This window comes from Anabrus simplex, chromosome 5, assembly GCF_040414725.1.
Source record: "Anabrus simplex isolate iqAnaSimp1 chromosome 5, ASM4041472v1, whole genome shotgun sequence".
In the NCBI taxonomy this organism is placed as follows: Eukaryota; Metazoa; Arthropoda; class Insecta; order Orthoptera; family Tettigoniidae; genus Anabrus; species Anabrus simplex.
In genome coordinates this window covers 100,847,013-100,862,659 of record NC_090269.1, presented here as the reverse complement: position 1 = coordinate 100,862,659, position 15,647 = coordinate 100,847,013, and the positions used below count along the sequence as shown (strand labels likewise).

Genomic DNA, 15,647 nt, shown 5'->3' with positions numbered 1-15,647 from the left:
GCGGAGCGCAGCTGTGAGCTCGCATCCAGGAAATAGTTGGTTTGAATCCCACTGTTGGCAGCCCTGAAGATGGTTTTCCGTGGTTTCCCATTTTCACACCAGGCAAATGCTGGGGCTGTACCTTAATTAAGGCCATGGCCGCTTCCTTCCAATTCCTAGGCCTTTCCTATCCCATCGTCCCCATAAGACCTATCTGTGTTGGTGCGACGTAAAGCAAATAGCAAAAAAAGAAGAAGTGCTTAGACAGGAATGGTGACTATGCTGAATAGTGATGCGTATCAGTATCCTAATACTGTATTTCCTTGTATCTGCCAGTGAAATAAAGTTGCAACGAAATAAAGTTTGTCTGTGTGAATTCCTGTTACCTTAGTCTTTTGAGGTGCCTTTGTAGTTTTAAAATTCCTTTATTTATTAATGTTTTATGTAACAAGTTACGTCCAGTTTCTGAACAAAAATGTTAGCATATAATTGAAAAATTATAATGCAAGCTCAAAATATGACAAAACATATGTAAAACTTTTGATCTTCTATCTTTAATACTTTCAGAGAAAATGTTCCTTAAAATGACCAAAATGAACACAGGAAACATATCCCTCTCTGGCTCCCTCAGTTATCAATTGTATAAAGGTGGTATAACTAATATTGTAGAGTGAATGCACAGCACCTGTAGTTTCCCCTCATTGTCATGAGTTTCCCTGTTCCAGCCCCAGCCAGGTTGGGATGTTAATGGTTCCACTTCCTGTGTCCAACCAACATTGCTGCTCCGTAACTGTGTGCCAATCCATGCTCCTTTTTGTTATACTGTTCCAACCACCTTAGTCTTTGTTCTTCCTCCATCATCTGCTTCGGTATCATTCCTTCTTCCATCCTCGTAATATGTCCAAACCAACTCGATTTATTTATTATTTTGTCAGAAAGCTTTTCTACTCCCATTTGCTTCCATACATCCTCATATCATACCATGACTTTTCTATCAACTTACTTACTACAATCACCATCAGCAGTAGGATCACTTATTCATACCATCTTTATCCTGTGTGAACGGCTGTAGGGTTACTGTAAATATGCTTGCAGCACAGTGAAACTGTATTCAGATCACTTACTTGGCACAGGAATCACATACGGTACAAAAATGTTGTTACGTTACATTGAGGTCTTCATAGTGTAACACTTTCAATTTCTGCTACATCACCGCTTTACTCTTCCTTGCTACTGCCTTCTTCCAGATCAAGTTCCTCACATTCTTTGTATCTTTTTACTGATCTCCATGTCCAGCTCTTCACCCTGCAAAAGTTTGCTTCCCAAGTACATGAAGTTTTCCACAATTTCAAGGTGCTGTCCCTCAAATTTCCCCTCTCTTTCTGCAGTGGTCAACATCACTGCCTTGCTTTTCTCCATTCTTATTTCTCATTGCAGTGTTATCAATATTCTCACTCATCATGTTCAGTCTTATATAGAGAGACAGAAATGAGAAAAGGAACACATAGTAGGACAAATACAATGACCTGCCATGTCCTGGTGTTCCTTCTTTTTTTTTCTTTTCTGTTTCTGTCTCTCTATATTTGACACTTGTTTGTTCATTTCCAGTTCTTACTTACCATGTTCAGTTCAACTTGTACTTCCTTTCCACTTGTTCTTCATACAATAAGGTTATCTGTAAGCAATGTCGCCTTCAGCTCTCAGGCTGTGTATAAGAATAAAAACATTGTGTATCCAAGTTATAAGAAAGAAAACAAAATCTTCAGATTTCAGTCTTCCTCAATAGATTTAGTGATAATTATGTTGCATAATAGAAAAATGGTTATACTGACACCTTAAAGAATGTTTACTTAATACGCCTGTTACCGAATGTACGAGTTTTTCATACTTCCGCGATTATGTGTTACAATATATTTTCAGAGACTCTAGCGTAACTCATACTGCATGAAAGGTGGAAATTATTTAATTTTTACTTGAAATTATTTCTTCAGCGTAATGTAGGTGTCTGCAACAGGTCATTTTATTTTATTAAATAAATATAAGATCTCAACAAATCAGTTAGTTTTCTATATGAGAATGTGGACAAGAATTCTGATACCGGTACTCCAGATATCTAGAACTGAAAATTTATCATTAAAAAACATATTGAAGAAATGAAATAACAGATGGATGACTTAGAACAATAGGGTTGGAGAAATACAGTGGAGATATATGGAATACCACAGATGCAACATGAAAACCTTATTGAAATTGTAAAAACTGTAGGTCGAGTGTAAGACTTGGAAATCATTTCAGAGATGATAGATAGGCCTACATGTCATATGCTCAGGAAACCCAAAAACAAGGCAGCGACCGGGTCAGGAATGGAATGAATGAAGCCCGCATCTAGCGGAGAGGATAGGAAATGTGCTGACTGCCGAAGCCTGTCGCACTCCTCTGGGGCAATGATAAGTGACTGACAGATGAAATGAAATGTTAATGGAGAGTGTTTCTGGAATGAAAGATGACAGGGATAACCGGAGTAGCCGGAGAAAACCCTGTCTTGCCTCCGCTTTGTCCAGCACAAATCTCACATGGAGTGACTAGGATTTGAACCGCAGTATCCAGCGGTGAGAGGCCGGTGCGCTGCCGCTTGAGCCACAGAGGCTTTGCATGTGTGGATAATATTGTTAAATTTGTATGGTAAGAAGAATTGACAAAGACAATTTCATATAGAAGCAAAAGGTGAAGAGAACCTTAAGCATCACTAACATTGGCTTCACTACCAATGAATGTACAGATACATAAACCATAGATTAACTTTGACAGGAAAGGTATATTTGCTCAGGCAAGATGAGTACAGCGGGGAAAAAATTTCATATCTCTGGGTAGATAGATCTGGCAATATAAGCTGGTAATCATGCAACAGATTTTAACATAATAGTATTAACTGATGGTCAGGTCAAGAGAAATCCTGCTACCATATATGACAGTATGACCTGCAACCAACACCCAATCTGACAACCTAAGGGCGAACCAATGGCAATGGATGGAAGAGTTCTCCTTAGGAGGTTTGATGAAGCAAGTCAGCAGGAAGAGTACTGTGGAATTTGCTTTGAAACGAAGTATGAGCCTTCGGAATGAAAAATCATGCAACTGTAGACCAAACTTCTGGTAATGTTGGAAATAATGATGACTGTAATGAGTCCAAAGCTCATCCAAACAGTATAAGAAGAAATATGAAAAGGAGATGAAATAACAGAAAAGTCAGCCTCAGAGTTGCTACTCCGCCCGCTCGCCCGCTCGCCCGCTCGCCCGCTCGCCCGCCCGACCGCCCGACCGGCCGACCGTTGAAAAGAAACTGGAAATTTATTGAACATCTCCTTTGGTAAGTTATTCCAATCCCTAACTGCCCTTCCTATAAAGGAATATTTGCTCCAATTTGTCGTCTTGAATTCCAACTTTATCTTCATATTGTGATCTTTCCTACTTTTAAAGACACTACTCAAACTTATTCGTCTACTAATGTCATTCCACGTCATCTCACCACTGACAGCTCAGAACATACCACTTGTTACATGTTATAAAGTTCATGATTATTCCGTTTTGAAAGTTGTTATAACTTAAAATCCAATAATGCTATTTTATTAGTCCACCTATTCAATACTGTCCACTTATAAGTGGTTACAAATACATACAATTACATACACCTTCGGGACTTGTTTTGCCCTTTCTATAGAGCATCTTCAGCTTTAAATCAATCTTAAAATATTACTCTTAAATATTAAAACAAGAAGCTAGAAAATTAGCCTTGTAATTTTATATACTTAAAATTCTGGTACACTAAGTTTGAGTAATGGACTACACTAAATAAAAATTGTGATAAAATGTCATTGGAGCACTATCACTTAGTCATTCTAAAACCATGTGTTCCGAGACTAAAACTAGATCTTCTTCTCCTTATACAAACTTTTGAAGTCCTTATAAAATGTCTCATTGAATTGTCTCCTATTTCTCCCAATGCAATGGTAAAAACATATGTTCTAACAAAATAAAAGTGATATCATAAGCACAGGAACTGTGTCTTGCAGAAGACGTGGTCAATGCTGCTACTGTTGTCATTAAATGTGAAGGTAACTTAAACTCTCCTAGGGTAGTTGTAAATGTGGTGCGAACTGGAACCTCTGTACATGATTGTGAGAAATGCAGAATATCATATACATAGTCACATTGTGTGTAGGGCTCACTTGTAGAGAACATTCGATAGCTTGCTGGACCATTCGTTCTGTGTTTGCTGTGAAATGTTACACGCAACCTTCCGTTACAACATTTTTGTAATGCTACTCTTTTGTCAGAAATCATCCAGAACAAATCGAGCTGCTTTTCTTTGGATTTTCTTCCAGTTCTTGAATCAAGTAGTCCTGGTGAGGGTCCCATACACTGGAACCGAACTCTGTTTGGTCGTGTGTAACATTTCACAGCAAACACAAAACGAATGGTCCAGTAGGCTATCGAACGTTCTCTACAAGGGAGCCCTACACACAATGTGACTACATGATATTCTGCATTTCTCACGATCATGTACAGAGGTTCCAGTTCGCACCTCATTTACAACTACCCTAGGTGAGTTTAAATTACCTTCACATTTAATGACAACAGTAGCAGCATTGGCCACGTCTTTTGCAAGACATAGTTCCTGTGCTTATGATATCACTTTTATTTTGTTAGAACATATGTTTTTACCATTGCATTGGGAGAAATAGGAGACAATTCAATGAGACATTTTATAAGGACTTCAAAAGTTTGTATAAGGAGGAGAAGATCTAGTTTTAGTCTCGGAACACATGGTTTTAGAATGACTAAGTGATAGTGCTCCAATGACATTTTATCACAATTTTTATTTAGTGTAGTCCATTACTCAAACTTAGTGTACCAGAATTTTAAGTATATAAAATTACAAGGCTAATTTTCTAGCTTCTTGTTTTAATATGTAAGAGTAATATTTTAAGATTGATTTAAAGCTGAAGATGCTCTATAGAAAGGGCAAAACAAGTCCCGAAAGTGTATGTAATTGTATGTATTTGTAACCACTTATAAGTGGACAGTATTGAATAGGTGGACTAATTAAATACCTTTATTGGATTTTAAGTTACATACCATTTAGTCGAGCAGCTCGTCTCCTTTCTTCCAAGTCTTCCCAACCTAAACTTTACAACATTTTTGTAATGCTACTTTTTTGTCAGAAATCATCCAGAACAAACCAAGCTGCTTTTCTTTGGATTTTTTTCCAGTTCTTGAATTAAGTAGTCCTGGTGAGAGTCTCATTCATTGGAACCAAACTCTATTTGGGGTCTTACGAGAGAATTGTATGCCCTCTCCTTTACATCCTTACTACAACCCCTAAATACCCTCATAATCATCATCATCATCATCCTAAACCATCTCCAGTTTCCCGGGTGTGGTACATGAGCCTCCTCCATCTCATCCTGTCCTTGTACCATTCTTCCTCCACCAACTTGTCCCAATCATGACCTCTCAGCATTACATCGCTCTTAACTAAATCTATCCATTTCCTTCGTGGCCTTCCCACGGGTCGTCTTCCTTCTACCTTTCTGTCAAATTCCTTCCTTGCAGTTCTGTTTACTGGCATCCTCTTCATGTGACCAAACCACTTCAGTCTTGATATCTGAATCTTATTTAGGAGAGAATTGTCTATTCCTACTTCTTCTCTAATTTTCTCATTCCTAATCTTGTCTTTCCTGGTTTTCTGGATCATAGTGCGTAGGAATTTCATTTCAGCTGCCTGAAGTTTGGAATTATCTCTATTGGTCAGTGTTGTGGTTTCGAGACTGTATGTAAGAATTGGTGTATAATAGGCCTTGTACAATGTCATTTTTGTTTTCATGGGTATTTGCTCATCCCACAGCAGGTGTCTTACCTGGTGGTAAAATTGTGCTGCCTTATTGATTCAACATACTCAACAGCTCAACATACAAGATTTTTCAAACTTTGGACTGTGGTCCAAATATCTCAATTTCATAATCATATGTAGAAAACTGAACCCTTTATTTACAATCCCATTTTTGTGATTACCCCAATGAAAATCTTTCCTTATATTAACACCTAGATACTTACAGAGATTCCCATAAGGAACTTTCAGCCCATCAATGCACTAATTAAAAATGAGAGGACTTTTCTTATTTGTGAAACTCACAACCTGACTTTTAACCCTGCTTATCACCATACCATTGCCTATTGTCCATCTCACAACATCATCGAGGTCATTTTGCAGTTGCTCACAATCTTGTAACTTATTTATTACCGTATACAGAATAACATCATCTGCAAAAAGCCTTATCTCAGATTCCACTTCTTTAATCATATCATTTATATATATAAGAAAACATAAAGGTCCAATAATACTGCCTTGAGGAATTCCCCTTTTAATTATTACAGGGGCAGATAAAGTTTCTCCTACTCTAATTCTCTGAGATCTATTTTCTAGAAATATAGCCACCCTTTCAGTGACTCTTTTGTCTAGTCCCATTGCACTCATTTTGACGATGTTTGTTGTTTAAAGGGGCCTAATATCTAGGTGATATTATGTATCGCCTTTTGTAATTGGAGCTTTGCTCTGTAAAAGGCAATGTTGAAATAAACAATAATCTAAAATGTTTGATCATTATCAATGGCTAACGAGTATTTCTGCCTACTCAGATATAGGTTATGTGGTTTATGAGCTGGTTGCCAGAGGGCAGTGTAATTCAGTTTTCCATTTTTCATCACCGAGCAGCTCAACATACAAGATTTTTCAAACTTTGGACTGTGGTCCAAATATCTCAATTTCAGGAAGAATATCTGACTTATGAGTTTGTACTTTTCCTTTGCCTCTTTAATGTTGTATTATACAAATATATTTCTTCACTTTCATGCATGTTTTCTGTTCCAGATCCAGTGTTTATATATCATGCCTCCATAGCAGTGTCACGGATGCGTTTACCAAACTGGGCTGAGCCATTCGCAGGTTTGTTGCCACTTTCTTCAGTTTATTCCAAGTTTTCCTGGGGTCATGAGAGCCAACCTGACTCGTATTGGGTTTTGGTCATGGGTTCAAGGCTACTTGCCCTTGCTACTGGCCCAGAATAGACTAGAATTATTCAAATCCTGCAGTCAAAGTGGAAAGCAAGCAGCTAAGGGACTGGACTAATCACACTACTTGGAGCCATACCAATAGAAATATAATCTTTTTCTTCTTCTACCGCTTTTCCCACATCTGTGAGGTCACAGGTGCAAACTGTGCCGCACACGTGGATTTGACCCTGTTTTACGGCCAAATGCCCTTCCTGACGCCAACCCTATATGGAGGGATGTAATCACTATTGCGTGTTTCTGTGGTGGTTGGTAGTGTAGCGTGTTGTCTGAATATGAAGAGGAAAGTGTTGGAACAAACATAAACACCCAGTCCCCAGGCCAGAAAAATTAATCAGATTCGATTAAAATCCCCACCCCGGCCGGGAATCGAACCCAGGACCCTCTGAATCGAAGGCCTGAACGCTGACCATTCAGCCACTGAGTCAGACACCAACAGAAATATAATATCACTGATTAATACACTGACTGACAGAGCAAATGCAACACCAAGAAGGAGTGGTTCGAAAGGGATGAAAGTTGGGGAAAAAACAGAGATGGCACGGACGAATAATTGATGTTTATTTCAAACCGATATGCAGGTTACACAATGCCCACGGCATCGACTCAGTAGGATGTAGGACCACCGCGAGCGGCGATGCACGCAGAAACACGTCAAGGTACAGAGTCAATAAGAGTGCGGATGGTGTCCTGAGGGATGGTTCTCCATTCTCTGTCAACCATTTGCCACAGTTGGTCGTCCGTACGAGGCTGGGGCAGAGTTTGCAAACGGCGTCCAATGAGATCCCACACGTGTTCGATTGGTGAGAGATCCGGAGAGTACGCTGGCCACGGAAGCATCTGTACACCTCGTAGAGCCTGTTGGGAGATGCAAGCAGTGTGTGGGCGGGCATTATCCTGCTGAAACAGAGCATTGGGCAGCCCCTGAAGGTACGGGAGTGCCACCGGCCGCAGCACATGCTGCATGTAGCGGTGGGCATTTAACGTGCCTTGAATACGCACTAGAGGTGACGTGGACTCATACGCAATAGCGCCCCAAACCATGATGCCGCGTTGTCTAGCGGTAGGGCGCTCCACAGTTACTGCCGGATATGACCTTTCTCCACGCCGATGCCACACTCGTCTGCGGTGACTATCACTGACAGAACAGAAGCGTGACTCATCGGGGAACACGACGTTCCGCCATTCCCTCATCCAAGTCGCTCTAGCCCGGCACCATGCCAGGCGTGCACGTCTATGCTGTGGAGTCAATGGTAGTCTTCTGAGCGGGCGCCGGGAGTGCAGGCCTCCTTCAACCAATCGACGGGAAATTGTTCTGGTCGATATTGGAACAGCCAGGGTGTCTTGCACATGCTGAAGAATGGCGGTTGACGTGGCGTGCGGGGCTGCCACCGCTTGGCGGCGGATGCGCCGATCCGCGCGTGCTGACGTCACTCGGGCTGCGCCTGGAGCCCTCGCACGTGCCACATGTCCCTGCGCCAACCATCTTCGCCACAGGCGCTGCACCGTGCACACATCCCTATGGGTATCGGCTGCGATTTGACGAAGCGACCAACCTGCCCTTCTCAGCCCGATCACCATACCCCTCGTAAAGTCGTCTGTCTGCTGGAAATGCCTCCGTTGACGGCGGCCTGGCATTCTTAGCTATACACGTGTCCTGTGGCACACGACAACACGTTCTACAATGACTGTCGGCTGAGAAATCACGGTACGAAGTGGGCCATTCGCCAACGCCGTGTCCCATTTATCGTTCGCTACGTGCGCAGCACAGCGGCGCATTTCACATCATGAGCATACCTCAGTGACGTCAGTCTACCCTGCAAATGGCATAAAGTTCTGACCACTCCTTCTTGGTGTTGCATTTGCTCTGTCAGTCAGTGTACATTATTGTTGTTGTTTTTGTTGTTGTTACACAAGGGTAGGAGAGAAGAAGAAGCGGCAGAGCCGAAGGTTGTGAACAAATGACCACAAGAGAAAATTTGAGTGTTGAATGTATTTCCTTAAGAGCTTTTTTCTTTCTTTTTTGGTTCCCTTTGTTCTAAACTATAACTGAGCTGAAAGGTTAATTGGTAGAATATGCTCCCAATTGTACTAAGTACCAAGTAGTACCAACACTAAGAGTCTTCACAAATAGTTACTCTTTCGAATCCTTTCCAAATAAACTCTCTTTTATCCAAAGACCACTGAGTCTTTAAAAATAGACTCTGAATCATTAGTGTCCTATCAAGAGATAAATTTGAAAGTTCTGTAGGGGCAACTCAAGAACTGAAGAAATAAACCAGGGAGTGTCAATTCCTGACTATTAAAATTCTCCATTAAAGAGAGAGCGTTTCAATTCGCTAGGTGGCACCCCAAACCAAAATAGTGACATCTGTTAAAAGGCTTCAGGATTACATAGTGTCCTTAAGTTCAGCTTCTCTTTACAAGACTTAACCATATTCTGATGTTCAAAGTGTTGCCTAACACTAAGGTGAGGTCTATTATTATCGTATCAAAATTAGCATTTCCAAGAATAAAGTGATGTCAGTAGGGAAGAAACCTAGGAGAACTGAATATCAAATACGAAATACTAAATTAGATATGTGGGTCATTTCAACTACCTAGGATGTGCATTCTGAAAGGATTGTAGTACAGTAAGTGAAACTGAATCATCATGTAACAAGGCTAATGCAGTTGTGATTAACAACATTCTGTAAGAAAGAGGTGAGTTTACATCAGGTACCTTTATATTAGTCTCTTCTCAGACCAAACTTGCTGTATGTGAGTGAAAGCTGGGTGGATTCAGGATATCTCATTCATAAGTTGGAAGTAACAGACATGAAGGTAGCAAATGATTGCTGGTACAAACAGGTGGGAACAATGGCAGGAGGGTAGTTGGAATAATGAGATAGAAGGTTAAGTTAGAAATGAACTCGATAGATGAAGTTGTGTGTATATACCATCTTTGGTAGTGGGGTCATATGAGATTGATCGAAGAGGACAGGCTACCTAGCAGAATAATGAGCTCAACCATCAAGGTTAAGAGAAGTGTAGGGAAGCCAAGATGATGACATCTACTCAGTTTTTAAAGATATATACTTACAATCATTACTACCATCCTTACCGACAGTCAGGACATCTTAAGCTGCTGGAAAGAACACTGTAGCTTACTCTTAACCCGCGGATCTACTGCTGAAGATTTCCTCCAACGTGTGCCACAGCATCCTCCACAACCTTGGATGGTAGTCCTCCAACTTTTAGGAATTTAGTAAGGCTCGTGATATTCTGAAACCAAGAAAGGCACCTGGATCCGACAACATTCCCCTTGAGCTCATTCAAAGAGGATGCTTACCTCTGGCTGTTTTCCCTCATTCTTCTAATATGCGAAAACCTAAAAGTCCCTGCTGAAATGAAGAAGTCCACCACTGTCACCATCATTTAAAAAAAAAAAAAAGCAATCAAAGGATCAAAGCATCTGTGGTAATTATTGTAGCATATCCGTGATCTTCATAGCTGGTAAAACCTTAACTAGAATTCTGTTGAATCATCTCCTGTCAGTCCCTAAGAAAGTACTTCCAGAATCTCAGTGTGAGTTTCATCCCTCCAGAGACACTATTGATATTATCTGTGTGAGACAATTGCGGGAGAAGTGAAGAGAACAACAAAAGCCTCTGCTTTTAGTGTTCTACGATCTGGAAAAGGCCTTTGATACTGTGCCAAGATAAGTAATATGGATGGCTGTAAGATGGTTTGGCTCTTCTGAACATTTTGTTGGCCTAATCCAAGCACTCTATGATGATATCTTTGGAGAGGTGCTATACCAGAATGAAACATCAGAATAATTCCCATCACTAATGGACTTAAATAAGGTTGTGTACTTACACTAAAACTCTTCGCCCTGTACTTGGCTGCCATGCTGTATGAAACATTGTTTGCAAACAACACAGTGGTGGAACTTAAGAAGGACATGAAGAACAGAATTTGAGCTGCCTGTATAGCTTTTGGATGTTTCATAAATTGAGTTTTTATTAATATAGATCTAAGAATATACACCAAACTGATGGTGTATTGAGCAGTTTTTTTTTTTTTTACATGTTGCTTTACGTCACACCGATACCGAAAAGTCTTATGGCGACGATGGGACAGGAAAGGGCTAGGTGTGGCAAGGAAGTGGCCGTGGCCTGAATTAAGGTACAGCCCCAGCATTTGCCCAGTGTGAAACTGGGAAACCATCTTCAGGTCTGCCGAAGTGGGGTTCGAACCCTCTACCTTCCAAATACTGGATACTGGCTGCACTTAAGCAACTGCAGCTATTGAGCTCGGTCATATTGAGCAGTTGTCATTTCCACCATTCTCTATGGATGTGAAACCTGGATTCTATACTGCTGTGATATCAAGAAATTAAAATCAACAGAAGCTCAGATCCATTATGAACATCGAATGAGATGACTACATAGAGAACATAATAATTCTTGAGAGTACAAAGGTGAACAGTACACAGGCTGCCATCATTGGTCACCATTTCGGATGAATTGGGCATATCCAGCGTATGAGAGACAGCAAACTACCTCGACAAACCCTGTGTAGTGAACTTAGTACAAAAATCAACTCAAAAAAAAAAGAAAAAGAAAAAAAAAGAGCTTGAGGAGCACAAACATTGATCCATATAATTGGTGTACCACTGCAGAAGATAGTACTTGCTGGCACACAACCATTTCAGCTGCTGTTCCACAATTTGAACACGCACGTCAAAGACAGAAAGAAGGGAAACATCAGAGACGTAAAGTAGGCCAGACCCAACCATGTCCTCCACCTTCCATTACGTGCAATCAATATGGCCACATGTTTCGTGCCAGGTAACCCATCAAAGCCATCTGCATAGAGCATGGAGATAATGAAAGAATTGCAGGAGAGTAATGAATAATCAGATAGCAGTATCAGCTGATGGCGATGACCTATAAACATATGGCCTCGGCTATCGTGTGTAGGCACTTTAATTTGACGCCATCCAGCTGCCTGCTCATCAGTCTCAATGTACCAGTTCATTCCAGGCCCACAAGATAGTAGAGTAAACTGAATCTCTCTTAGGCATCTATGAATGAGTTTTTTAATTAATTTTGTGAGGTAAACAACAAATGTGTCTCTAGAGATCTTCAATTTGCCATCACTGTATGACACAGAGTGTCAAATGGACATTTTTCATGCCCTACCTCCACTAAATTTGAACCCATAATCTTGGGATTCAGAGATCTACAAAGGGAGCTGATTTAAGTATTCAAGGTGTAGAATGAAATGAGACTACTGAGCTAGTTGTGGAGATGCTTAGTTAACTCACGGAACCTTGCAGACCGTATGCTGAACAGCATAACTGTCTGTAGTGAAGATGGACATATGTACTAGTGGCCTACAAACTTATTTCTTGTTTCATTACTTTGCCAGCATTATGATATGATGTAGTGTATGGGTTATTTAGCAAACTGTTGAAGAGTCTTTCAATTGCCTCTGAATTAAGAGTTTTCACAATGAATTCTGTCTGAAAGACTTGAATCTATCACATAAAGCTGGCCGTATAATGCTCGGTAATTTTTAGTAGGCAGTAAATCTGAAATGTATCTATGAATCATGCCCTGAATATTAAAACAGTAAGGACTTAATTCTGGAATGTGGCTACAGTTAGCAGAGAAGGATGCAAAGGACATTGTACTATTATACTGCCTTATATGGTTCATGAAATAATTATCTTGTAGCATCATAACCTTAAGTACGCCCTTTACTTGAGGTTGTGGAACCACACATAACACTATCCTCCACCACAATAACACGCAGTTACCTACATATGGCAGCTGCCGCCCACCATCATCGGAGGGTCTGCCTTACAAGGGCTGCACTCGGCTAGAAATAGCCACACGAAATTATATATACTTGAGGTTGTGGAAAATAATTCAACCCATTGTGGCAACACAAATCAAAACGTTCATTTACCATTTCTGCAGCGGAATTTCATGTTTGGCAGCGCATACAGATTTCATTTACAACCCTTTCCTGCATAATTCAATGGAAAGTTTCACTGTGAATAGTGTCCCGAGACCGACTTCTTTCCCTATTGCGGAAATTATTAACTTGATCCTTAGTTTGAGCTCTTACATCTGCAGTGCTTGATAAAACAGCACATCTTCGTCCTCTTCTAGGAACATTTCACAAAAGAAAATTGAAAACTGTGTGTGTGTGTGTGTGTGTGTGCGTGCGTGCGTGCGTGCGTGCGTGCGTGCGTGCGTGCGTGCGTGCGTGTGTGTGTGTGTGTGTGGGGGGGGGGGGGGGGTGCGCACACACTCTTCAGCGTCAGAATAGAATAATAATTGGCTTTCTGTTAGGTAGCAGGATATTCAGTCAAGGAATAAGTAACCATGAAAAGAAAACTGAGATCATACAGGACAGAAACACAGAATATCCAGTTATAGATAATACGTCCTTCCGTCGCTGCACTCCAAATTTAATGCAATGGCGCTTTTGCTACGAAGAAATAATCAAATGTGCCATAATGGTGCCGTGGCTAAAATGGCCACAATGGCACCTTTGAATAAAAGAGCTAACATTCAACATTCTCTGCAGTCTCATTTAACCAATAACGGCAGTTCATTTGGTTCGAAGAAGAAAATATGCAACCATGTAAGTGCACTTCTGACCACTAGAAATGATGAACAGAGTCAGTGATTATGTTTCTGTTAGGTGCAGACTATGAGATAAGCAAGCGAAGTTAGTTGTATGCACTGAAGGAACCACAAGCAAAACCACAATCTGACAGAATACCCATTTACTGGTACAATGGTGCTGTGTGCATGTAATGAAAAGGTCAACGTTGTGAATGGACAGCACATTCCCGTGGCAGTCAATGAAACATGGCACTGAAAGATACGCAGACACATATTCACAAACTCACACAGCCATCTACTGGCTAATGCAGTTAAATGAAACACCCACAGCATTGTATTTTGCAAATAAATGACTATTTGAGTCAAATAAAGGACTTTTTGAAATAGTGAATATCCTAAGATGGATTCCTTTCTGTTTTTCACTTATTAGAACCAACATGGAGCAACAACTTGCATTCTGGTGATAACATGATTTCACAGAACCGTCTATTGGACTAGCATAGAAGGATTTGCATAGACAACTTCTTCAGAACCCTCTTTTTCTTATTCTCTTTCTTCTTCTTATTTTGAGACCACAATGGATCACTTTAATCAACCCTTTGGTTTGTCAATTTCTTGGTAGGAACTGTCCGAGCCTTGCAGTCCTCCCAGTACTTCTTCATATGTGTTGATATTCTTGCCCTTTCTTCTGTAGAGAATATTCTAGTTGGGATTCTCTTCTTTGTGAGTGTTAAGTGGAAAGTCATATTTTTAAGTGTTATGTTTACTTTTTTCTTGTCCGGCTCCATGGCTAAATGGTTAGCATGCTGGCCTTTGGTCACAGGGGTCCCGGGTTCGATTCCTGGCAGGGTCGGGAATTTTAACCATCATTGGTTAATTTCACTGGCACAGGGGCTGGTTGTGTGTGTCGTCGTCATCATCATTTCATCCTCGCAGGTCGCCTACAGACGTCAAATCAAAAGACCTGCACCTGGTGAGCTGAACCTGTCCTCGGACACTCCCAGCACTAAAAGCCATATGCCATTCAATTTTTTTTTTCTTTTTCTTATCCATAGTGTCATCCAGTATAAAGCCGATTTCTTTCAAATCCTTCCTAATTTCTTCAATCCATCTGCATCCAGTTGTAGTACTTTCAAAAGCAAGATTGTACTCTACTAGCTGTTTCAGCAGTCGTGAATCTGACATTTTCAGGATGTGGCCAAAGTACCCTAGTCTTTACTTGCGCATGGTATCAGTAATGGATTCTAATTTCTGATATACAACGTTGTTAGGTACTGTTTGCCACTGCCCATCTTTTTGATAGCTTTTATTGATACAAGTTCTTCCAATTCGTCTTTCGATCTCCTGTAAACTGTCAGTTTTGGATTGTTCGTTTAGATGGAATAATGTTTCTAAGGCATATGTGGCTTCTAGCTTTATGACTGTATTGTAATGTTTGATTTAAGGTAACAAAAGCTCTCATTCCCCCTTGTGTTCAAATTTTCTGCCAGGGCCAAAGTAGGAGACCAGAGCTTTATTATGCAGCTGTTAGATGATGCATATGTCTCAGTTCAAGCCAAATTAAGGTGAAACCACAAATGGTTGATTAAATCAGTTATGGTTCCTAAGATCATACCACTTTTATTGGATAACTGTGGTAATTCTAGAGCTAATACATGCAGAGTCCGACCAGAAAGGGAAGGGGCGCTTTTATTAGATCAAAATCAATTGGTCAGCTCGTCCGGTCCATTTGCCTGGGTGACTGAATATGGGTTGATCGCATGGTCTTTGTACCGGCAACGCATCTTTCAACCAGTTGAAAGATAGCTGCATAGAGGAAACATGGTGAAACATGGAAGTATGCAGTGCGATCCAGTTTTTGCATTTGAAGGGCACCTCATCAGCAGAAATCAATTGGCAACTTGTTGAGGT

General features: G+C 40.7%; 1 protein-coding gene across 1 annotated transcript in view; it reads left to right on the top strand.

The window, feature by feature from the left end:
- The window catches only part of LOC136873807 (uncharacterized), a 66,019-nt gene that overhangs the window by 16,423 nt on the left and 33,949 nt on the right, over window positions 1-15,647 (top strand). Inside the window, exon 4 of the mRNA XM_067147056.2 lies at window positions 6,908-6,982. Within this exon, the coding sequence (XP_067003157.2) occupies window positions 6,908-6,982 (75 nt within the window). The remainder of the gene's footprint in view (window positions 1-6,907; window positions 6,983-15,647) is intronic.